The sequence below is a fragment of the Antechinus flavipes genome, chromosome 2 (genome assembly GCF_016432865.1).
Source record: "Antechinus flavipes isolate AdamAnt ecotype Samford, QLD, Australia chromosome 2, AdamAnt_v2, whole genome shotgun sequence".
NCBI lineage: Eukaryota > Metazoa > Chordata > Mammalia > Dasyuromorphia > Dasyuridae > Antechinus > Antechinus flavipes.
The window spans coordinates 300,027,331-300,053,213 of record NC_067399.1 but is presented as its reverse complement, the minus strand read 5'-3'; the positions used below and the strand labels follow the sequence as shown (position 1 = coordinate 300,053,213).

General features: G+C 33.0%; 2 protein-coding genes across 13 annotated transcripts in view; one reads left to right on the top strand and one right to left on the bottom strand.

Annotated features, from left to right (window-relative positions):
- The window catches only part of ZC3H14 (zinc finger CCCH-type containing 14), a 45,369-nt gene extending 29,509 nt beyond the window's left edge, over window positions 1-15,860 (top strand). For 6 of the 12 annotated variants that reach the window (XM_051977436.1, XM_051977437.1, XM_051977435.1 and 3 more), the window contains 8 exons: window positions 1,302-1,376; window positions 2,222-2,381; window positions 2,978-3,210; window positions 6,204-6,324; window positions 11,736-11,872; window positions 12,388-12,479; window positions 14,332-14,438; window positions 15,485-15,860. In XM_051977436.1, coding sequence (XP_051833396.1) covers window positions 1,302-1,376; window positions 2,222-2,381; window positions 2,978-3,210; window positions 6,204-6,324; window positions 11,736-11,872; window positions 12,388-12,479; window positions 14,332-14,438; window positions 15,485-15,491 — 932 coding nt within the window. In that variant the 3' untranslated portion in view covers window positions 15,492-15,860. The remainder of the gene's footprint in view (window positions 1-1,301; window positions 1,377-2,221; window positions 2,382-2,977; window positions 3,211-6,203; window positions 6,325-11,735; window positions 11,873-12,387; window positions 12,480-14,331; window positions 14,439-15,484) is intronic. The other 6 variants (XM_051977442.1, XM_051977440.1, XM_051977441.1 and 3 more) reach the window with 3 other exon arrangements.
- A 281-nt stretch (window positions 15,861-16,141) lies between these two features.
- The window catches only part of EML5 (EMAP like 5), a 206,645-nt gene continuing 196,903 nt past the window's right edge, over window positions 16,142-25,883 (bottom strand). Inside the window, 5 exon segments of the mRNA XM_051977455.1 lie at window positions 16,142-20,664; window positions 21,063-21,163; window positions 22,329-22,482; window positions 24,002-24,105; window positions 24,389-24,551. Of these exon segments, the coding sequence (XP_051833415.1) occupies window positions 20,628-20,664; window positions 21,063-21,163; window positions 22,329-22,482; window positions 24,002-24,105; window positions 24,389-24,551 (559 nt within the window). The 3' untranslated portion in view covers window positions 16,142-20,627.

Here is a 25,883-nt window from a genome sequence, read left to right as displayed (position 1 = left end):
CTACTTCTTATGTTAGTTGCTTTAGCAGGACAAAAATGCTAATTGCCTGAATGGAGGTCCTTGTTTTTACTCCTTGTTTGACATTTTGTATTTGTTTGTCTATTTGAGCCATTGTAACTTGAAGTTAATTGGATTAATTTTGTTGTGCTTTGGTACTTTACTAAAGGTTATGCTACTTTGAAACAAAAAAAAATTTCTGTTAATATTTTTTAACTTTTAACACATTTCAATAAAATTTGGTACATAGCTAGAGAGTAGATAATTCTGTTGACATCTACAGTTTGAAAAAATTCTTTATTAACAAAAAATAGAACAATTTTTTAGTTACTGATATTTTTCATTTTGCTAATTCCTGACTTTTTGTTCTCCTGGGAGAGTGGAAAGGCTTTTGTTTTATATCATTAATAATCATCTCGGTATCTTCTGCGTGCAAGGCACTTAAACTATAGGTAGTGATAGGGATATGAAAAACTAAAATTGTATAGATTAACTCTTCTATCATTTTTCAATATAGAACAGAAAATGAAAATACAAGTGTAGATTATCAGAATATTAGAAAGTAATGAGCCTATTTAGAAAACAAAACAACTCTGCTTGAAATGTTTCCTTTTTTATAGGAACCTAAAGTAATTGGCATTTTTATACTTTCTCAGCAACTGGAATACTGATTCTTAAATAATAAATTCTTAAATTAAATCTAATATTAATGATGAATTCTGAATACTAATTCTTAAAATTTTTCATTTTCTACTTCACATATGTAGCAGAAACCTGATATGACCCAGCTAGCTGTTTGGAATGCTTCAGTTTTCATGGCTCTATTCTCTCTTAAAAGTTGTAAGGTGGGATGAGGGGAAAAGGCCAAGGAGTTAGATTGTTGATGTATACTTTTCATATGTCTTGCACTTGGTGCTCTCTACACCATCATTTAGTTCATTGGTGCCCTACAGCTCCATTTTCTGAAACCCCTTTGGAATGGCTCTATGTGTTCTTTTCAATCTCTGTTATCACTCAAGCTTTGAAACACTGATTTTAGGTCTTCTGCTAGCAAGAAATTCAACAATACTTGAAATTGCTACGTTGCTGTTACCCCCAAGTGTAGCTTTTTCCTCAGGTGATGGATGCATGGATGTGGTGTTGTGTTGGAATATGACAATGAGATTACTTTAAAGCTTTCAATCAGGAGAATTGATACATTATATTCAAACATAGAAATACTTTTCTCTTTTTAAGTTAAACATATAGGTATTGATTACTTTTGAGATTTAGTGAAATCTTCTTTTAATCCATGCTATCTTTAGGAGCTCAACAAAGGCAGTTGTTTTCCCGACTGCAAATTGACCCAGTAGTGGAGGAAACTTTACAAATGAGTCCAGGTTGGTAATGGCTTTAAATTTCCTTTGTGGTACTGTAGTTTTCAGATGGTGGTGTGTGCTTTCTTTTGTGTGTATGCATGTGTTGTCTTAGAGTCTGGGTTTTTTACCTTTTCTTAAAGCTTAGGATATTTAAAATTGGGTGTTTATATGTTTTGTCCCTGCTTCCATGACAAGTTGCTACATTTATAGAAAAATGGCATTTAAATGCAGATTCTTTAGCCAGTTGATGTCCTGCTAATGATTAGACCTGTTTTACAGTGCAGTATGGTTATGGTGACAACCTGTGTTTGATTATATTGAAGAATATGTCTGTTCCTCACTAGGTTCCTCTCCTATCTTTTGTTTACTTTTGTGGGCATCCTCTAACCCTTTTTAGCTTGACATGTGAAATAGAGTGAAGTTATTCCCATCATTAAGAAGCATTAAGTTTGAAGTGGCAAGTGGAACTCTGCAAAATGGATGAAACAGATCTGTGTTGTCTTAAGAGCTTGGTGTCTCAGGGGGCAATATTGTATAGCAATCAACTCTAGACAATAATGGGCCTACTAACTAATCCATCTAGGTTTTCCAAAGAGATTTTATATCTTTAAATTATCAATTACTGCTAGTAAAGCACTTTAGAATTCTCAATTAGGACTTAAAAAAATCATGAGAGGAGTAGTAACCTTGTCTCTACAGGACGATCAGCATCCATAGGAAGAGTGATTGGCATTTTTACACCTCAGGTTATACATGCTGTGAATAGTCTTTTATGTAAGAGATGCCTAATACTCCTTTAAAGCTATATTTAAATATAAATATATATTTAAGAATAATTATGTTTGTGGCCAATTTTCTTGGGTCAGATTACTATGACATGGAATCCATGGTCCATGCAGACACAAGATCGTTCATCCTGAAGAAACCGAAGCTGTCAGAAGAATTGGTAGCGACTCCGAACCAGGACTCTGGACTGAAGACTGCAGATACACTTCGGGTTCTTTCAGGACGGCTCATACAAACACGGTAACTTTTTTTTCTTATTAAAAGAAAGACACTTGGGTGAAGCCTTTCCTGATCTTCCAGCTTCTCTGCAATCCTCCTTGTTTTTATTTTGTGTATGTACTTAGGTTGGGTATGTAATAGGGAAAGAAAACCCTATTAGGATATAAAGTCACCACATTGCTAATGCCTTCCCCTGTCAGATTTCCTTGATCTTCATTATATTAGTTATTTATGTAACTGTGTTTTTATGTAGTGCAGGTTGTTTCCCCCCATTAGACGATCTAATCGTTGAAGGTGAGGACAATTAAGGGAGAGGGTATCTTCTTTGTATACTCGGGATTTAAGCAAATAATGGATGCATTTTAAGCACTTCATAAGCATTGACTATTACGGTGGACAAAACACAATGACAAATTTTGATTATGTTAACAATATTGTACCTTTTAATCTCTTTAGCATATAGATATTCATTTAAAGAAGATTTAGCTAGTCATTTCTTGTTGGTAGCATTCTCAGCAAGTAAATGTAGATTGTTCTGAAGAGTACTTACAATAGAAATTAACTACTTTTAAAAATTATATTCATATTTTCCTTCTATGGCATTTTCTATTTGGCAGAGATCTTGTACAACCAGATAAACCTGCAAGTCCCAAGTTTATAGTGACGCTGGATGGTGTCCCCAGCCCTCCAGGATACATGTCGGATCAAGAGGAGGAGGACATATGTTTTGAAGGAATGAAACCAATAAACCAAACTGCATCCACAATCAAGGGATTAAAAGGCCTCCGCCCACAGCAGTCACAGTTGATGAGCAGGCAGCTTGATGACCCTGATGGTAGTTTTTCAAATGGTGTGTCTGGTATTCAGATCGTCCTTTTATTGGAAAGTTTTCCCTATGAAGAAAATCTTTCAATTAAAATATTCTCTTGCATGTACAAAGATTATCCTTTCACTCTTCACCAGAAGGGTGATTTATGGAAAAATATGGATTCTGATTTTTTTCATTTTATTTTGGATAAAAGACTGCAACATCTACTATGAAAAAGGAAAATAGAGGCATAAAATCCAAATATACTACTAATGTTTTGAATGTTAAATTAGAATAGTCTGCCATTCTGCCGTACCTTTTGAAGTCTGAAAGATCATTCTTAGAATCTTTTTTTTTTTTTAAATTAAAGAAACTTCTCAGTCTCCCTGGTATTTAAAAAATTGACTTTAGCTGCTACTTGTAGGAGTGAAATTTCTTGTGTTAAAAAAAAGTTTTTTGCTCACTAATTCTGTTAGGAAACTATAGCATTTAATAGTGTCAGAAAAGATATGGTCTGTAAAAACTTCCATGCAGTAATAGCTGGATTGTAAGAGTTTCTGGTCCACTCCCTTTTAGGTAGGTGAATGTTTATCATAACTTAACTTGCTCTCTAATCGAGTATATCTAGTAACAAGAACTAGACTATTAAAAGTTTCCATTCTGACTAGAGAGAATGATAGTTAAACTCTCCAAACCTCTTAAAGGTTTATAAACAATCCTGTGACAGATAAATAATTACTGAATCTTGAAAATAACCAAGATTTTAAAAGTTGTGGATTGGAGGACTTAACGAAAAAATACATTTTTTTTAGTAATGTATATGAAAATTAGTTGATTGCTCAAAAAATGTACCCCCAAAACTGCAAAATTGGAATTGGCTGTTGTTGGAAGTAGTGTTTCTCTCCCCAAGGGCCTCCTTCCCTGTGCCTCATTAGAGTTAGAGGTCTTTGTGAATGCTAGGTAACTGCTTATTAAAGGTAGTAGATAGTCATTTCAGAGGATGACCTCTGAGGTCTTTTCTAACTCTTAAAATCTGGTGAATGTAGATCATGGAAATCTGTATTTAAGTGAAGCAATTTATTGTGACTTTTAGTTGATATATCTTAGGATATCTTCTCTGTGATTCCATTTTGAAATCATGATTAGACTGTTAGTAATTGCCATGGATGATAGAGTAAATCAAAAGTTCACTAGTAGGAATTTCCTTTTAAAAATGAAAGGCAGCATTATCTAAATGGAAAGTCTCTTACAATCAAAAGTAGACTAAGATTTGTGAAAGGTTTAGTATTTTCTTGACTACGTTAGGCTTAGGCTGAAATAGAAAAGATACTTTTTGTCATATGCTGTTTCTGAAAAATTCTTAAATCTTTTAAATATAGATGTAGTTTTTTCAGGAAAACATCCTGCTACATTCAGCATTGAAAGAAGCATAGCAATTTGGCATGTGTGTATGTAAAATATAATGAAGGTGTTTAAATATCAGCCATCACAATATAGATGAGTGTTAAGGATGGTGGTACTCCCAACCCCTCTTTTCAAAGTACAACTCTCATTTTCCAGCTGTGTGGTTTCTTCAGGGCAGCTCACTTTTCTGTCATCACAGATGTTACTGTATCAGTCATTCTCAAACTTTATTTTTTTGTTTAAGGCACAGTATTTTTCTTTGTCCTATGGAATTGCAGTATGCTGAATGTTTAAATTGGTGATCTTATGGGAAAATCAGGAGACACTCACATATGCCCATAATATTGCATGTGTATGTACTATACACTTTGATGCACACCTAGCAAAGTCATTAGCATCAAGGTAGAAATGGGTATTTACATAAAATATTAATCCAGTGAAGACTGGAAAACTGGAAAAGGAGCATTTTATGGTATGTATTTAAAAAAAGAAGATAGCCAGGGGAAGCTTTTAGTCACATCCAGCCGACGTTAATAATTCTATCAAATACAAAGAAGTCTAGTGTAATTTCTCTTGAAAGTTGCCTTCAAATACTGATAAATTCTTTAATTTTCTAGTTATGAAGTAGTTGTATTATTTTGTCTTTTATGTTTCTTTTGTAACTCCTCTTGAATAGGAGACTTCCTATTCATTGACTTCTTAATTCATTTATTCTCTTACAGGAAGGGCATTTCACAGTTCCCTGCCATAGTATATTAAAAATTACTTGGGTCCTTTTGTGTTGGTCATTGTCATTTCTGGATGTGTGACATTCCTACTTTCTGTCCCCAGGAGTCTTGCTGTATTACAAAGAAAAAGTTAAGCAAAACCAACAGATAGTATGCTTGAGAAGCCTGTATTGCTAATCTGCTCTTTTAATCCCCTTCTTTACCAGTAAAAAGGGGTGATGCATTTCCTCTCTTTTGTTCTTAAGGGCTTTTCATAATGTATTGATTTTCATCTCTGCCTCTACAAGGACTTAGACAGAATTGTTCCAAATGTTGAGAGGACAAATTCTTTGTATCACTCTTGTTTCAGGTCATCTGTTAGGCCTAAGGGTCTTCTTCTCCCAGGGGTGTAAGTTTCTCTGACCACTAACAATGTGATTTTGATATTATCTGTTAGGCCTAGGGGTCATCATCTCCCAGAGATGCAAAGTGCAAGTCTCTGTGACCACTAATAATGTAATTTTGATATGTTGTAAAGATTATGTATGTTTTGGGGTGGAAGTGAGAGCATAAAGTGGTAACAGTTATGTGGTGAAATTTGCACTGGATTCTCTTGTGTGACTGATAGGATTTTTTCTGTAACAATGAGAAACTATAGTGTATAGTCCATGTAAATCTTAAAAAATATCTTCTCAATGATCTGTGCAGTTCATTATGCCTCCTTCCCCACTTTTTCAGGGTTGCATTTAATTTAGGAACTTTGGATGGCCATTAAACTCTTGTTTTCTCACTTGCAGATATGTATTTCCTTAGAATCTCCTCTTACAAGATGTTATTACCAGAATTGGTGTGTATTAGGCAATTCGTGGCATTTTAAAAATCCATAATTAACAAAATATTTGTTGAATCTTCTTCCTCTCACAGTTGAAATGAGTGAATTGAGTATCACCCAGAAACCAGAGAAACTACCAGAGCGCTGCAAGTACTGGCCTGCCTGCAAAAATGGGGATGAATGTGCTTATCACCATCCAACTTCGTCCTGCAAGTAAGTTGTACAAATCCAGTTCATCCTCTTTTCTTCCACCATCCCCAACTGAGATGCTGTTTAATGTGGAGGGGGGGATCAAATTTTAGTTATGCAGTGAAATATGTGTTGGGCCACATGTTGGAGATGATAAATTTTGCATCCTTTTTAGAGAAGTGTAATAACCAATGTTTAAATATGGTAAAAAAAAAAAAAAATACACCTGAGATTTCTGGCTTTGTTCTTCAAAAGATGTTATTTTGGTAAAGTCAGTAATTGCCACAATGTGTGTGTATTTTTTCTTGTATTCAAGTGGACAGATTTTTAAGGCACTAAAAATTTTTTTTTAAGCACTTAATAACTACTTAAGGTCCTTATTAATAATAGTTGACTTTATTGGATAAAATAATGAGGAAAACAGTGATAACCTGTTGAAGCTTACACTACTAGCTTGGTTCAGTGGAACAAGCTTACTGAGAATCTTTTAATAGACTTTTTAGGGTTCTGAGTATTTTGGAATATTTCCTAGTTTTGGTGTATTTGCTACTTTAGCAAACCTGATAGGTATATGGAAATTTAGATGTACAAAAAAAACAATTTTTGCTTTATAGATTCAACATGGTGATTTTTTTTATTAGGAAATTCTCCAATTCAATTTTTTTAAAATGCCTTTTTATAACTTTCATGATAGATCATCATACTATTATACTTTACTTTATGGTAACAGATCTTTATTCTTTTGCATTTTTTAGATTTTACTTTATAGTTGACTTTTTTTTTTCCTGTCCCTCTCACATCCATCCCCTAAAAAATGAAAAGAAAAACAGGTGTTCATTGTCAAAACAAAATGAGGAACATACGTTTACCCTATCCAAAAAAACCACATCTGATTCTGCCTTGAATCTATTGTGTCTCAATCAAGAGTGTTGGTAGCATGTTTTTCAGCTTTGCTCCTTTGGAATTATGATTGGTCATTTCATTGAACCTATTTCCTTTTTTTTTTTTTTTTAATTTTTAATAGCCTTTTATTTACAGGTTATATGAATGGGTAACTTTACAGCATTGACAATTGCCAAACCTCTTGTTCCAATTTTTCCCCTCCTTCCCCCCTCCTCCTCCCCCAGATGGCAGGATGATCAGTAGATGTTAAATATCTTAAAGTATAAATTAGATACACAATAAGTATACATGACCAAACCGTTATTTTGTTGTACAAAAAGAATTGGACTCTGAAATATTGTACAATTAGCCTGTGAAGGAAATCAAAAAATGCAGGCAGGCAAAAATAGAGAGAGTTGGGAATTCAATGTAATGATTCTTAGTTATCTCCCAGAGTTCTTTTGCTGGGCATAGGTGGTTCAGTTCATTACTGCTCCATTGGAACTGATTTGGTTCATCTCATTGCTGAGGATGGCCAGATCCATCAGAATTGGTCATCATATAGTATTGTTGAAGTATATAATGATCTCCTGGCCTACTCATTTCACTCAGCATCAGTTCGTGTAAGTCTCTCCAGGCCTTTCTGAAATCATCCTATCGGTCATTTCTTATCGAACAGTAATATTCATATACCACAATTTATTCAGCCATTCTCCAATTGAGGGGCATCCACTCAGTTTCCAGTATCTGGCCACTACAAAGAGGGCTGCCACAAACATTCTTGCACATACAGGTCCCTTTCCCTTCTTTAAAATCTCTTTGGGAATATAAGCCCTGTAGTAACACTGCTGGATCAAAGGTACAGTTTGCATTGATCCTATTAACTCTTTCAAAAGACTGTTGTTTTTAGTGTTTTTATTGTATGCGTTTTTCTCAGGGCATGACTGTTCTTTTTGCTAGATTGCTTTGAGAAAGTAGTGTAAGGACTTTAAATTGTAATGGTAATGTAAAGGGTGGATCCTAGTCCCTGACAAGCCTGAAGGGAAAATACTAGCAAGCTCTTCATCCTTAATCCTTTATTTTTCTTTCTTTTTTTAATTTTTTTTTGCTGGGGCAATTGGAGTTAAGTGCCCAGAGTCACACAGCCAGCTTCATTTTGTGCTTCAAGGTACTTTTGAGCAGGACAGATCAGGTGGCTGGTATTTAGCCCAATTTTCCAATTAATGGGGCCCAAAAGCCAGCAGCATCTAGACTCTTGACTGTTGGAGCCGTAATAAGGGACAGGGTCAGGGTCCTAAGAGGCTCTCAGAGAGGACAAAATCTTGCAATCCTTTCAAAGTCGAAGTGGGGAACAGAACCAGTTCTAAATGGTAAGTGCCTAAGGCAAATGGTTAGTGAGGTTGGGTGGTGGGCTTTTTTTTTTTTTTTTTGTGTCATGGACTACTTTGGTAGTCTGATAATTAATGTACCCTTTCCCAGAAAACTTTTTAAATGCCTAAAATAAAATACATAAGATTACAATATAAATTAAGTTATGAAATTAAGCAAGTTCATGGACCCCCCCTGGTGGTCTAGGGGAAGAAAATAGTGTATCACTAGGCTGCCCTGTACTTAGGGAGGCCTACGGGATATCTAGTCTCAGGCCTGATAGGGCCATACATGGGTTTGGAGCTGTCTCCTATTAGTGATTGCTGAAGGAGAAGATAACAGAGAAGAGACCAAAACCAGTTTCTTTATTGGGCCACCAAGAGATGGAGGCTCCAATTAAGGGTTGTGGCAGAAGATAGGGCCTGGTCCTGACCAACCCTCAGAGATGTCCCAGGTCATGGCATTCAACTTGGCCATTACTGTGAGTAAAATCTGTCAACTACATCCAAGAGTATGAGAAGGGAGGATGGAGCCTGAATTTGTCATAAAATCTCATTCTAGGAACTCTGAAGCTAGAGGTGAGTAAAGAAAGAAAACTGAACATAATGAAGAAATATTAAAACCTGGAAATACTTATGTGGATCAGTGCAAAGTGAAGTAATCAGACCTAGGAGAACAATTTATACAGCAATAATAGTGTAAAGATAAACAACTTTGAAAGACTTAAAATACTGATCAATCAATTCCAGAGGCCACGATGAAATATGCTACACATCTCTATATAGAGTCTGATGGACTCAGAGTATAGAAGAAAGGAGAGATAGGAGATAATTCATAACTAAAAATAAAATCAAATTGAATTAAAAAAAAAGAAAAAATCCCATATGATAAGCCCAGAAGTGACAATAAATTGAGCTTTAAAATAAAAAGACTGTTTTGGCCAGTGACCCTAAAATTTGTTGGAAGAAAAGAAGCAAGAGATTTAAAAATGAAATCCGGAATAGTGAAGAAAAAGTGAGGAAAAATAGCTTGTAATATAAGATGAAAAATAAGCTCAGGTGATGGACTTCTGTAAAAATAATATATAACAAATAGAATTCATAGATTCAGTGAGACAAGTATCAGAACAAAGTTAAAAGACTCAGAAATGAGAACATCTAAGATACTATAAAAAATAATTGATCTATAAAATAGTGTGAGGAAAGAAAATTTAATAATTACCTAAAGACTGAAAAATGATAACATCTAAGATATTATAAAAAAATTGAACTAAAAAATTACCTAACTCTTTGAAAATCATGACCAATCTATAAAAAACTGGATTATTTCAGGAAATCATGAAACTGTTCAGGTCTCAGAACTAAAGTACAAACTTAAAGAAGCCACTTCCCTAAAAAGCAAAATGAAAACACTATAAAATGTCATAGCCAGGATCAAGAGTTCCCAGGAAAATCAAGAGTTCCCAGGTCAAAGAGAAAATGGCATTAGCATTTATATGGGAATATCTTTATGCTTTGCTAGTATTATTTCATTGATTTCATGACTCTCATGAGTTGATTTATAGCATTATATAGGACTTAAAAGGTGTTATATTTAGAGGCATTTGTTTGTACCTAGAATTTTTTTTTAATAAGTCACATTGAAAACTTGAAGAAAACTATGACTTTGTTACATCTTTTCAGAAATGTAATATGATTTAAGAACACCTATCACAAATTATGGAAAGATATTCTTTTCAAATTCCTTAAACAAATGCAATGCAAATGAAATGGATCCAAAAGAAAGGAATGAAGTTGATGAATAACTATAATTTTATTGTTTTGGTTATACAGAAATGCTATTTTGAAAGTTGCTAATAATTCCAGAGGAGTTTGCTAGCAGCAGTGAAGAAGCAGGTTTTATGACAGATGAGAAAATTGATCAGGAGTAAAGTTGCTTTGACAGCCTTTATTTCAGTAATTTTTACAGAATGACATTTGAGCATCTTTTATGTGTAGTTGCCTATTGCCTATCATTCTACTTTTATAAGTAAAGCAAGAATGAAATTGATAGTTTCTTTTGCTTTCTTTAGACTATTCTTATATGCAATTCTTAGACTATACTATCTTCATTTGTCTACAGCAAGGATCAGCTATGTATATCCTGCCTGTTTTTATACATCCTGTAAATTAAGAATGGTTTTTGTACTTTAAATTATAATAAAACTATTTAGAAATATATTCTTAGCTCACTTACCTTATAAAAACAGGCCATGGCCCGATATGCTTTTCCTCTCCCTGACCTATAGCATAGAATAATAAAATTAGAGCCAGGATTAGTAGGTAGGCAACTCTTGGGAACATATTTTAATATTAATCTTTGCATATGTACAGTGTATTACAGTGATGTAAAAGCCTTTGCTCTGATATGTAGCTTTTTGTGGTTTTGAATTTAATGAGTTAGGAAAATTCATTTTCCAGCAAACAATATAACATTTGAATATATTTTGGTAAGTTTTGCCTAGGACATATTACAATCTTGTTTTGATTTTTTTTTTTTTTGTCATGACCAGAATCTTCAAGAGAAGGCTAAGTTATTTTCAGGTTACCCTAGTATACCGAAAGAAAAAAATACATAAAACATTTTAGAATTTTTTTTTTAAATTAAAATAAAATTTTGATGCTTTTTGGTGTGAAGTAAGGGAGGAAACTAGATCACTTGATTTTATTGGTGGAGGGAATTCTTCCCAGAAAGGGAAAATTTTTGTAGATCAGTACTTGCTTTGCAAGGTAGAACCTTAGAGAGTTGCCTAGGGCATTGAGAGATTAAGTGACTTGCTCCTGGGTTACTCAGTATCAGAGGGGTTAGAGGGCAGGATCTAGGTTTTCTTGGCTCTGGTTGGGTATCTATCCACTATGTTATTTGGTAAAGTTCACATCAGTTGTCTAGAAGATTCAGATTATTTGGATTAATTGATTTCAAGCAAATAAAATTACTATCCCAAAATATCAAGCTTTTAAAAATACATTTATATAAGCAATATGCAAAGAATAGGCCTTGTATCTTTTATTTAAATGTTGCTTCATTTATTGTTTGTGTTCATGTGTTTCTCCAGAAAAAATAGTTGGCCCCCTTCAAAGGAAATCTTAACAACATACAAAGAGAAGATGTCTATATTGAATAATAATCATTTCTTTTTTTCCCAGAGCCTTTCCCAATTGTAAATTTGCTGAAAAATGCTTGTTTATTCATCCAAATTGTAAATATGATGCAAAATGTACTAAACCAGATTGTCCCTATACTCATGCCAGTAGACGAATCCCAGTGCTGCCTCCCAAACCAGGTGAGTGAGTTTTGCATGTTGACATTTGGAATTTGGGTAGTTTTTTGAAATATTATAGTTATTTGGCTTAGTTTATATTTATTTATTTAGGTCTGGAAGTTTTTTAGATGGAATAAATCACAGCTCAATAAATTGGTGGCTACATTAATTGTATGCATTCACATACTTGTTTAAAGGAAATATAAGGAGAGTTTCCCCCCATTTTTATATAGTAATAGATTCTGATTAACTTATTTCATTGATAATAATGCTCTGCAATCTAAGAAATGCTTAGTGAAGTAATGTTATGTATTTAAAAGGGACCAATTCAGTCAGCTTTGGAAGAACAAATTGGGGTAACCTGTTCTAGATCATTTTAAAGTCTATTTTAATTAAAGTTCAAAAATTCTTAATTTTTAGAAGCTTAGCACTTGTTTTGGGTTCAAAGGTTCATTTTAATTTTAAAATCCATTTCAAAAATTGAGTTAATTATAAATTTCATTAATTCCTCCTGAAATTTTTTTTTTAATCAACAGCACCAACGCCAACACCAACATCTTCCAGTAGTCAGCTTTGTCGTTACTTCCCTGCTTGTAAGAAAATGGAATGTCCCTTCTATCATCCAAAAGTAAGCTTTTGGGATAATTTTTTTTTAATTATTCATTTTAGAAAAAGTTATTTAGGAATAATCTCAATTTTGAGACATTCAAAGATGAATAAAGGTTGTTAACACTTTTAATTGCTTCTAATAAGTTTTCATTTGAAAGTTGTAATAAAGCTCTTCTGTTTTTTGTATTAAGTATTATGCATAAAATTTAATGTTTTCTTGGCCAGACTTTTTAGCTCTTAAACGTTTTCTTTGCTCTTTGAATGTGACATAGCACAAATCTTTTAATGTGGGGAGGTTAAAATTAGATGTGTATTTGCTTTTTTAGGATTTCACTGAGAATTTTAGAGTCCTCTCTGCCTTCAGAAGTAAAGATAGTGATGTAAATAAATTAGAGAAAATTTATCACATATTTGCAAACTGTGGCGCAGATACCTCTTCCAAAGCTCTTAGTTGCTAGAGATAAGTAACTCTGTTATCAGAAAAAACAATTTGGGTTTTGGAGACTTCAGAGATGATGGGATTTGCTTATAGCTTTTAATAATAAATTATGACCATAGTGTGGTCACCATGTTCTCATCATTCAATTTAGGTTTGTCTCCCCAAGTCCAGTAGCTTTCATCTGTCTATGCCTGGTTTAATATACTACTTAACTGTTGATTTGCAAACTACTAGGGTGGAACTGCAGATTTTTTATTTACATGGAATCTTAATTTATTGCTTCAGGAAAAATGTATTTAAAAAGATAATGATCCTTCAATCTATTATCACTTTAGTGAGTAGACTGATTTGGCAGTATTTGGTGGGAATTGAATAAATAAGACAGAATGAGTTTTAGATGTGACCTTTTTTTTAGTAAAACTTTGTCATCTATTTCATTGTTCTCTATGCCTGAGGAAAAGCATTCCTCACCTAGGCAAGAGCCAAGAGGTATAATTCAACTCTTATAGTAATATTCCCTATAAACATTAATGCAATTCATGAAATTAGGGGAAAATAAAAACTATATAGCTACATAAATTTGTACTATAAAAACTCAAAATTAGAAGGAAATGGTGAAATATGTGGATCAGATACAGTTTTCTGTGACTGATTGATTCCTAAAGGGTTGATGAGGTTGGGATAGCACAAATCCATTATTGTTAGTTATTGGCGGGAGTGGTATGAGGGTAGAGATCTTAGAGTGTTTGTTGTATTTGGATTTGGTCAAAGTAATGCTGGTTGGGCAATATGCCTTTATATCCAAGATGGTAATGATAACTGGTCCACATAAATTTCTTTAGTTTTCTTTCATCCCTCACTAAACAATTTTATATTTAGAATACCTGCTCAGTTTCTTTTTTAAAATGGAAGGGTTGTTTAGATTATCTCTAGAGGGTCCCTTCTAGGTCCAGACATCACTATCTGTTTACAGTTTGGACCAACAGATAGTCTGCCTGATGGATATTTAATTTACCAACAAGTTACAAATAGTTTTAAATTTTATTTTTTGTTTTGAAAGTAAAGAAAAGGATGTCACTGACCAAAAAAGTTAACATAATATATAAGATTTCCCATAATGGAAAATTTTTGTATTGTTGTAAGATTGATGAATCTAGCCCTTCAATTAAGCAAGCATTTATTAATTACTTGCTTTGTACTAGGCGTAAGATGAAGTGTTTTGCCAAGTCTTTTCTGTTATAAATCGGGAATGAAAATATGAGACAGCAAGGTAAAATGAAAGCCATTGATTCCTTTCCCTAATATTTGATTACTTTGCTTAAGCTCTCTGATAAGGGCAAGGATGAGAATTTTATGAGCCAGATCTCTTTTCATATTAAATTTTTACATACTGACAAAGCCAATTTAAAAAAACAACAAAACTGTTTTTTAGCACTGTAGGTTTAACACTCAGTGTACGAGACCTGACTGCACATTTTACCATCCAGCAATTACTGTGCCACCACGTCATGCCTTGAAATGGACTCGACCTCAAACCAGGTAAAATCAAAACGGAAAGGCTTCAAAGGGACAAAAAGAATATAGTGTAAAGAGTGCTGGGCTAAGTCAAGAGAACTATCAATTTTCTGTTTTTTAACTTTTCAAGGGCCTTGATTTTCTAATTTCTAAAATGAATGGGCTCTATTAGATTGAATTAAAAAAGCATTTTCTAAGCAATCATCTTTAGATGATCTTTGAGTTCTCTAAGAACTCAGTAACTGATATGAATTTAAATTGGTGTAGGAGAACAAAAGACAGAAAAAGATGCTTCTCGTATACTACTTATTGCAGTTACAGGAAGGCAGATATTTAGTTAGGCTTCATGTAAGGAAAAGCTTTCCTCCTATTAAAAACTATTTAAAAAGTTATCAATTAGTTTGGGGAGGCTGTGTTCTCTCCTCACTAGAATAAACCTTGGATCACTACTTGATGGTATGCTAAGTCTTGTTTGGGTATGGATTTGACTTAGATGTTCTCTGGGTCATCTTTTTTTTTTTTTTTTAACCCAACAAACAGTTTTATTGATTTCCCTCTCCTCCCCACACTGATTGGCAGTATTTGATTCAGCAATTCCTAATGACTGTGAGCCTAGCTGCAGCAATGTTATCAAGGATTCTGGGCTCATGCTCATTTTGAGTAACTCAAGAGTCAGATTTTTCAAAACAAATCCCTTCATTCTAATTAGAAACCTGAATAATTTCCTTTTTTTTTTTTTTTTTTTTTAAGTTTTAAGAATTTGTTAAATGCCTATTACTGGGGAGGCACATTTTGAGTTGTTTATGAATAACTTTTAAGTTTTGTCAAGAAGAATTAAAACAAAATCAGTTGTTGTTATCCTGTTTATCTGTTTAAAGCTGATAGCCAAGGTAGATGTTTTGCCTGCTATCTTTGATGTCTATGACATATGCCTTAAAAATTGAGTAAGCTGTGGTTTGATCAGACTTGAAAAGCAATATTTGGTTTACATCAGATTCCCTAAAGGAGAGAAGAATGGTAAAATTGTGTATGAACACAGTAATAATTTGTGTTTTTGTTTGTTTTCTTAGTGAATGACAACCAGACATTGTAGCTAGAAGATCATGGATTTTAAAAGCTCCCATCTTTGAACTCTACTGGTGAAAGACATTCTACAAATTTATCAGATCTTTTGAACTTGGAATATATTGTTTTCATAATATGAAGTTTGTTGCCTATTTGAAGTGTCTAATTTTTCAAATTTGTAAGTTTTATTAAGTGGTTTTAACATGGGTTTTTTACTATGAAGAGAAGTCAGTGTGTAAGGAAAAAAAAACTTACTTTAAATTCCATTAAAACATTTTGAGGCATGGTTTGTATCCTGCTACTTTGAGTCCCAGTGTTTATAAAATTAGAATTCTGAGTGTGGTATCGAAAGTAATTAAAAGATTGATTGTATCATTTTTATGAGGCCTATATTAGTGCTATGTATATAAATACAGTTGCCCTAACCAGTTTGAAATGAGCCAGGGTAATGGGTAATACAAAGAATAAAAATAGTGTTGGGTGAACTGTCAAGATTCCCTCTCCCTTCCTCTCCCCCCTTCCATTTTTAAAAACATGGAAATAGATGCAGACATTACAGTTTAAATACAACCTTATTGCTCTGGATTGAAAGTCAGATCGGGTCTACTTGCCCAAGTTTTTTTCCATAGCAAATCTGCTGCTAAAAGAATAGAAAGGAGGAAGTCTGTTTGTTTTTTTAGTAAAACATTTAGATGGTAACTGCAAAAACTGTGTACAATGTGCAATTCTTTAAAATGTTTTCATTTACTATTAAGTTACATATGCTTTTTTCAGTAAATCTTTTGGGGAATGACATTTTCACAAAAAATATACAAAAGAATTTTTACAAGTATATATACAGGATATCATAAAACATTTGCTACACAAATTAAACTCTGCTTTAACAAATATATAGCTATACATACATCTTCACATTATGAAAATTTAACAAGCCAGGAAATTATAATTGTTGAACAGCATATACAGCATATGTAGTAAGTTTTTTTTTTTTTTAATAAAGCAGATCTGAATTATATATTTTTAAATTACAGAACTATAAAGTCAAGGATTAAATGCCCAAATAGATAAAAGAGGAACACATTTAAAGATATCCCTCACATGTTTAATATGACTATATCTTTGGGCCCATATAACATAGAAAAGGGGGGAAAGCTCCATTTGATTAAAAGCAAAATTTGTCATACATACTTCAGAATAAAACAATGCAAAATTGGCTTTAAAGAACATTCCTTATTTAGTTAAAGTAGAGATGGAAACATTGATTTTTGAAAAACAAATATGAATAGAAGGAGCTAACTTAAAAGGGTTAAATTTTTCCTCCTTAAGTAGGTTAACAAGAAAAAATACATATTAACTCAATCTAATTTTCCAGTTATTGAGCTGTTTACATAAGATACTGGCTTGGTTCATCCTATAGGGAATGAACAAGCTAAGCTACTATTTAATAGAAGAATCTCCTTTAGAAACTTGCTTGTTTCACAAAATGGAGAAAAGTTAGAATTGCTACACTGACTCTAAAGGCATGATTTAATAATAGGGAAAGGAAAGGAGAAGCAGACTAAAAATACATTTTTATGCAGTTTTTACAGCACCACCTTCTCCACCTCTCCTCAAAGTACAAAGCTGTTTGGTTTAGGGGAAAAGATACTTCCCTCACATTCTTATTAAACTAATCTAAACTTAATGACAGAAACAAGGCCTTCCCTCACCCCCCAAAAAATGTTTATAAAGCAAAGTAAATAAACATTTGGTTCAAATGGCTAATGCCATTTAGAAAAAAAGAGACTATAATAGGATTATCTCCACTCATACTTAAACAACAACAACAAAAAACCAAACAGGTTAACAACTGTTGGAACTTCTCTGGGGAGAAAAATCATTCTAATATGTGAGAAATTGTTTTTGTTCTTGAACTATAACATTTTGCCACTTACATAAAAATATAACTACTTTGTTCTTTTAGCTACAGTTTCTATGACATAAGAAAAAACACACAAAACAAATGCTGGGTAATTTTTAGAGTTTGATCCAGAATTAACAAGAACAGAGGATCAAACAAAGGAGATGGTTTTGGTCTTGACAATAATAGCACAGTGATTGGTACAAAGAGTGCATAGTAGGCTTTGGCATGCTTGTGTTTATAATAAACCCAGTGAAATTACAGGTTAACAGGAAGTAATAGATTACAAATCAAGTTGATAAAATTAACCAAATAAATCATGTCATGCACACAAAAATAATCTTCAGGGTTTTAAAAATGAAACTGAAAAGATTTTAATAAAATATGGCAGTATATACCCATGTGACCTAACATTTTATCTTCCCCATAATTAATTTTTGAAAATAAAATTAGCAACATGATTTTAAATTTTAACTAATGAGGACTTGGATTAAGGCTGTCTAATATCTGCCAAATTTTACAGATGTAAATTAAGAAGTCACCTAACCTGATTTTCCAAAATAGCTCATTCCCAATAGAGACTGACCTATGCCCTGCCTGAGAGGGAAAAATCTCCCCTTTCTTTTCAGTGCAAATTTTTTAAAATGTCTGGGATACAGAGAAGAAATCTGAGCATGCTACTCAGTACTGTCTTATATTGAAATGACTTTATATGATACTTTGCCAAATAAATTCTTGTTAAAATCCATCATTTAGAAAAAGTTAAGATTTCAGTACTGCAGCTATGTTTCTTATCTATATTTAAAAGGTAAAACTAAGATCTGTTGTTTAAAAGCATTAAGTAGTTGGACAAAGTTGATTTACTCCATAGTCTAACATTTTACTATTGCTTAATTGGCATTATCACTAATTGGAAACAGATCTAGTTCTGTGCTGAATGAACATTAAAAGTTTTTGAAATGAATTGTTTCACTGAGCAGTTTAGAAGAAGTTTCTTTTCACTACTTCTTCAGTGTAGTGCCTATATTATTAGGGAAATTTGTTAAGTGAGAATTGCTTAAAAGATTAAGAAAATGAATGAATCCTAAAACTAGTTTTATCCAGAATTTGGGAGAATCCATTGATATTAGAGTTTCTATGAATAGAGGACATGAGAGAACATATTTCATCTATCTTTCCAAATGAACTTATGTATTTGGGAATGCTATTCAGAATTTCTAACTACTCATGTCTTACAAATAGAGAATCTTAACATTATTTACCTCTGATGTTTTTGCCTCAGAGAACAATGATCTGCATTTGACATATAATTAAATAATTGTTCTCAGAATTCCACAAATAGCAAATATTTGCATTGTTCATAAAGGCAAATGACTTGTTTTTCTACATTGAGCTAATTTTGAAAGCAGTTGGATACATCTGGATGCCATATTAAATTATGCCACTGGGACATATCAATGTGTTTTTTGCAGCAGTTTAAAACATTGTACTCCAATGACTTAATGTAATAGTTTACATCCAAGTTATCTATCTTAAGGACTGGGGGGAGAGGAGGCGCAGGGAAAAGGAACAGCTAGCCCACAATAGATTTTTTAGGTATTTTAAATAGATGTTATAAGAATTTTCTAAATTGGGATTGGACTTTAATTTCATACATAAAATGGTACAAATTATTTGTCCTTACGAAGAAATAATAGACAAATGAGTAAAGTATCACTCATTTGTCTAAATTAGCCAGGCAGTAATTTTTTAATGTGATCAATTTTGAAACAGATCCAACGTTCATTTGATTTAGTATTTTTAAATCGGTGGAAACCAACCAGTCTGTAGAAGATTGTGTGAATCTTCCCAATAGGGAAAAAACAATTTTCCTTCACACTAAATTTATGCCAAGTATTTATCATAAACCAATGAATTTATTTCATATTCATAATTTTTTAAAAATAAATTTGTTGTGTGAATAATATTTTACAAGTCCAAGTAAAATAGTATTAATCCCAAGATTGGAAGAAATGTCAGACACGCCATCTAAATCTTATCAAAACATGAATCATCATGGCTTTCAAACATGTTGCCTTCCAGTTAAGTTTTATTCCTGCCTAAAATTTCTATTACTTTAAAAATATTTCATTATGCTAGTATTATTTATCCCACAAATAACATGAGAATCACCACTCCAATTTTCTATTTAGGGTACTAAATGTTCTTTGTTTATATGGCTAATTTCTGAACCTCAGAAAAAGGTGATGAGAACTCAAACATTTTCGGACTGTGATAATATATCATCTTAAAAATTTGATGTTGAAATCGCAATAGGTTTATTCATAAAATAGTAATTAAGAGTTATACTTTTCAGCATTCACAAAGTAAAAAATTTTCTGAGTCATGGCAAAAATCAAATTACTACTGGTCTATGAGAGCAGCTTCATGTGTATTTAGTTTATTTACTCATTGTAGATAGGATAGTTACAAAATTTGCAATGACTTCAGTTTTTATAAACATAAGTTTTTATACAATACCAAATTTTCTCTGGGAAAATTTATTGTATGTAAGCCATTATTAGATTTTTAATTTGCAAAATTTGCTGAAATGAAGTTACACTCTGAAATAACTTCATTTTCCTTAACAAAATAGGATATAGCGTTTTAGTAGGTAGCTTTCAAAAATATTTTCTGCATGACTGACCATTTTTATCAGCATTCATTTTTAGATCAAAAATAACCAATGCTTTTTGTTTTGGGGGGAGAGAAGAGTGGGAAAGAATAGCTATATAACTGTATAGTAAGGTTAAAGAAAATGAAACTAAAAGGTGAACAGGAATGGGCAAGGTAGAGAAAAAAGTGGGAATATAAAGAATAAAGGTCTTTTACCTACATCCCCCTTCCCCCAAAAAAATAATTCCTGATTACACCATAAACTGTACCTCATGGCTTTGCCAAATTGATACTGAAAGCCCAGAAAAAAAATAACTTTTGTTTAAAATAAAATCCTTGATCTTATGTGAAGATCACATTCAACTCTGTGATTTATCTGAATATTATTTTGAATATCTGGCAGTGAACAGATTACCAACATGATTAGGTACCACAGCAAATATACTATAGATTAATAATCTTTCTGATAAGATTCTAGGCATTTCCCCAATTTGATTCATTTTGGAGTTAGCACCATTTCTTGATCATGCAAAGGCTTTTCTTTTTGTATTCTTGAATAATTTTATAGTATCTTCTTAGCATTCCCGTTTCCTTCAGTGTGGCATATGTATGCATTTCCAGACAAATAAGCTGTAATTTGAAATACAAAAATAAGTTGATAGAGGAAAAAAATGCCAATTTGTTCAAAGTATTTAAATTTGATGAAATTTAATGAAGGCACTTAAGTTCTGTGGGATTCTAAAAGAATGTGAGCTTTAACCACTTTTAAATTTTGTTTGCAATGTTTGTACTATTAGCCAAATAGTCTATAAAGAAATTCTAGTCTTTCCTATCATATAATTTACTTAAACACGAAATAATCATTCTACCTTTTTACAATGAACTGTATCTGTTCCACAGCACATTCTTTAAACTCAATTTTTGAAAAACACTCCTTTCATGTGTTACTTGGTAAATATTTTCCTGTAATTTTTTTCATCAGACATTCTACCTTCCTAATCCTTTTTTGAATAGGAAAAAATAGCAACCTGCAGTCATCTCCTCCAGCACTGATAACATGTCGATCCCCATTTGTAAACCGAATATTGGTCAAATGTGCAGAATGACCTAAGAACCTCTTGTGTTTTGCCTGAATGGGGAGAAAAAGGAAAATCATGGTGAAAATGAATGAGAACATCAGAAGCTTCCTTTAAGAGACAAATTCATATGAAACAAAGATCTGCTAGAAAAGCTATCTAGAGTATTTTAAAGACCTTGATTCTCTGATAGGTCTTAATCCAAAGAGATTTATCCTACTAGATACTATTTGGACATAGAAACAAATGTGCACTCTATGGTATTTAATAAAGTATAGGTTAAATTTGATTTTCCAGGCAAAGATGTTGTCATAATATTTTATGAAAAAAAGTCATCTTTCCCAGTATATGTGTGAAGAGAGCAAATTATACCTAGAAATGTGATAACCATCCTATCTCAAAAAAATGTGTCCTTAGGATAATTTAGAGTTGGTAACTGTATATAGATGGATATAAATTTAGAAGTAGACATTCCTGTGACAAACATTTATTAACTATAATACCAAGCTTTGGGGAATTAAATATGAATTCAATGAATGAAACAATCACTACTTGCAAGGAGTGTTTATGTTCTAATTTGGAATGGGAAACTAGCACTTAAATATATATGTGTATGTATGTGTGTTATGTGTGAGTATATGCACACTGTGCATACGTGTGCACACACAGGTGTGCACACTAAAATTTAAAGCTTTGTTTTCTATTCGTGGATGTGAAATAGATAACCTAAAAAAATCTGGAAAATTTAGGTCAATTTGGTAAGCATATATGGTGAAAATGAAATATTTCCAAATGAAAAAATATGGCCAGCCCTTGGCTTCCTTAGACCTGAATTAGATACTACTTATGAATAGCCACCATGGAACATCTGCCCCCAAAATTGCCCTTTCTCCTCAGTTGCCAGTTGGGTTTGTCTCTCCATTTTAGATGTCATGCAAATAATTTTCTGAATGAAAATATTTTATTTAGGTTCCAGGTAAGTGACATATAACTTGGAATATAATGCATTCTAAAATTAGGGCTTTGCCTGCAACATTTTCTAATTTAAGAAATAATTGCTTATTAAATAAGTGAAAGGTATTGGGATAGAAGAAGTTTTGGGAGTTTGTTTTTTAAAGGTTCTGACTTAAAGGGAATTAAGTACGAATGATTTTTTAAAAAGTACTTGGGAGAACTAGTCCAATAAAACAAAAACACTAAACCAAAATAAACACTTACAAATTTTTCTGGACATGGAAAGTCAAATAGCTTGACCATGCCAAAGTCATCTCCAGTTACAAGGCTGATTCCTGAATGAGATACACAGGCACAATTGACATCAGCTTTCTCAGTATGTCTTGACCATATTCCAACTACTTCATCTCCTAGAATGCTGGGTGGGGAAAGGATAGAAAAAAGTCACTGTGTTCACTGGAAAATCCCAAAGTTACAGTTTACTGAAAAAAAAGCACATGTTTTAAGTAGTGTGTCTAGGATTTTAAACAAGATTTCTAGAGAAAACCCATAGAATATGCAATTAAAGAAGGAAGTCATATTAGTAATAAACTATTAGGGAAATGTAAGGAAAGAACAAAGTTAAGGCAGGAAATAACTCCCATTTGAATTAATGGTTACTTGTGAAAACACCTGGTTGGCTTACATATTTTTGGATAATTAGACATTGTTTTAGGGCCAATGAATGGATTTTTCAAAATACTTAAGTTGATACTTAAAAGGCTGCCTAAGACAGTTCTTTTAAAGGATTAAAAATACTTAATAAACTTTTCTAATTTGAATTGTACTGACAACTATGGAAATCAATAATTCAGTTCTCCCAAAGCAATTATAAAATAGTAATTTTGTGGGCATTGTTCATCTTACACAATTAAACAAACAAAAAACCTGTACAAACATATGACCAATATTGGGAAAAGTAATGTGTCATGGAGTCTGTATAACAAAGGTTATATCAACTGCCTAGACTCATAGGGGTCCTCAAACTACGACCCGCAGGCCAGATGCAGCGGCTGAGGATGTTTAACCCCCTCACCCAGGGCTATGAAGTTTATTTAAAGGCCCACAAAACAAAGTGTTTGTTTTTATTATAGTCCGACCCTCCAACAGTCTGAGGGACAGTGAACTGGCCCCCTATTTAAAAAGTTTGAGGACCCCTGGCCTAGAGTGTAGTCATTGCTGTGTTTGAATACATAGTTGTAATCTCTGCAGTTTTTTTTCACATGTTTCTAAGGATATGCTGAAATTACTTATCACACTGACTTGTATTCATCAAAGACCTTTGAAACAACTTAAATGTAACTGTAAAAGCTCTTGAGAGAAAAGTGGCAGCTACTGCTTAAACAAAACAGTCATCCATTTCTTTCCAAGTTAATGCTGCCACTGGAAATTGGTGATGAGTATTCTCATCTTTTTTTTGCTGTGGCAATTGGGGCTAAGTGACTTGCCCAGGGTCACACAGTAAGTATTAAGTGTCTGAGGCCATATTCTAACTCAGGTCCTCTTAACTGCAAAGCTGAGGCGCTCTATCCACTGTGCCACAGCTGCCCCTCACACACTTCTTTCGTGAAGAAAAATGACCAAGTAGTCAGTGCTTTGATTTATTTTTTTAATTGAGATTCTAAAAAAACTGGATATTTGTTAAGAAAACAAGCACCAGACATTATAAATTAAAACTAGCTGCTATCAGTTAAATTTTTCTTTGTTCACTTCTTAATTGCATAAGAAGGAGCTCATCAGACTATTTATAGGCAGGCATTTTTTGAGAGTACCTTGGAGAATGAAGTATAAATAAGTTTTTTCAGACAGCTCTTGCCTTATACATTTTAAGAAAATTGATCCTTAGCAAAATTAGCCATTTGCAGAAAACTTTAATTCTGAGCCTTTGAAACATTTACCTAGTCCATGTAGCCCAAGTTATTCTGTCAATGGCAGCCTGATCCATCAGCTGTTTTCCTGAAGGCACTTCATAGACATGCCGTTTGTATGAACCTGTGGAGACCTTTTCATCATAAAAAAGGGACAAGATTTCAATTACATGAGATAATGGCAAAAGTCATGAGTTTATAAATGCTATTATACTATGTACATATAATGTCACCTAATTTCCATATTTCCAAATTTAAAAAAAAAGAGTACTTATAAAAATGTTTTTCCCCCAAGGAAATAAGGGACTAAAGAAAATGTCAAAATATGGAAATAAGGAAATTAAAATAGTAGTATAAGATTAAATTTAAGAGTACCTAAATGAAAACATGTACACAAGTACTTTTGATAAGCCATACCTGAAGATAACAGCTGTCAGCCGAAAAGTCCATTTGAATAACAAAGCTTGGGATGTCTTTGCAGTAGCTAATTCTATTAAGGGTAGGACCCAATGTTAGGTCATAAAAATCCACAGCATTCTCACTAGAACCCACTGCTAAATATCTGGAGTCTGGACTAAACCTAAATAAGGAAAAACATGCAAAAAAAAAAGTCCAATGCATTTGAAATAATTCAAAGATTTAAAAGTACAGGTTTTTCCATTCTTGACTTAGAAGTTGTTTTCTAAATTATGGCAAGCACTCTGGGTTGTATTAGATAATATGTTTTGTCTAATTGGATCTTTTGTAAACAATACTAGTCTCTACTGGAAAGCTGTGAACTAACTTGTAATGAAGTGAAAATTCCACTTTTAGTTGAACAGTTTTTTTCCTAGATTGTCTCCCAAATCCATTTAAAATGTTGATTGGTTTTTCAGAATGTAGTTGTCTAGAGCATCAATATATATGTAGTACTTATTCTCAGTGTGCCAATTATCTAGCATTCAGGTCACTATATTTGAATTTTGTTGACATATTCCTTCTTCCTATGCTCTTTGTATTGTGGATCTGTTGTTCCAAGTGATAAACCTGATAAATGGTATATCAGAAAATTAGAAACACAACAATACTTTTTCTAATATGACTATATGACCAATATATACATTTATAGTGTCCACTTTCAAAGTGCTTTCTCATGTATTTTATTTGATCATTACACCAAAACTATGATGTGGGAAGCCTATCAACCACCATTTATTAAGCACCTACTAGGTGCCAGGCATTATACAATACATTAGTTATATAAAAAGGGGCAAAAACCAAGTTCCTGCTCTCCAGGAGTTCACAGACTAATGAAAAAGAGAATACGCAAATTAATCATGTATAAACAAAATATATACAAGATAAACTAGAAACGAGGAAGAACACTAGCATTAAAGGGATCCAGAACTTAAGTCCAACTGAATAAGGAAATGGATGGATGGTCAGAGAGTCGGGGCTGCCTGCCCATCTAGTAAAACCTAGAATTTAGCTGCCTGTGTCTTACAATCCGGTTCTCTCTACTCCAGGCATACCTATCTCTGCTTTATTGCACTTTGCATATATTTGTGGGTTGGTTGGTTTGTTTTTACAAATGGAAGGTTTGTGACAACCCTGTGTCAAGTGACTTATCGGTGCTATTTTTCCAACAGCACATGATCATCTGTGTGTTATACTTTGGTAATTGTTATAAAATCTAAGATGGTAATCTGTGACTAGTGATCTTTGATGCCATTCTCGTAGGGTGCCGTTATGGTGAACTTGATAAATGTGTGTTTTCACTGCTCCCCTGACTGGCTGTTCCATCATCTTCCTCTGTCTTCTTGAGCCTCCCTATTCTCTGAGACACAGCAGTACTGAATTCAGATCATTACATAAACTCATCTGATAAACCAGCAACAGAGTTTGAGAGACCTAACTCCCAATTTTGAAAGAG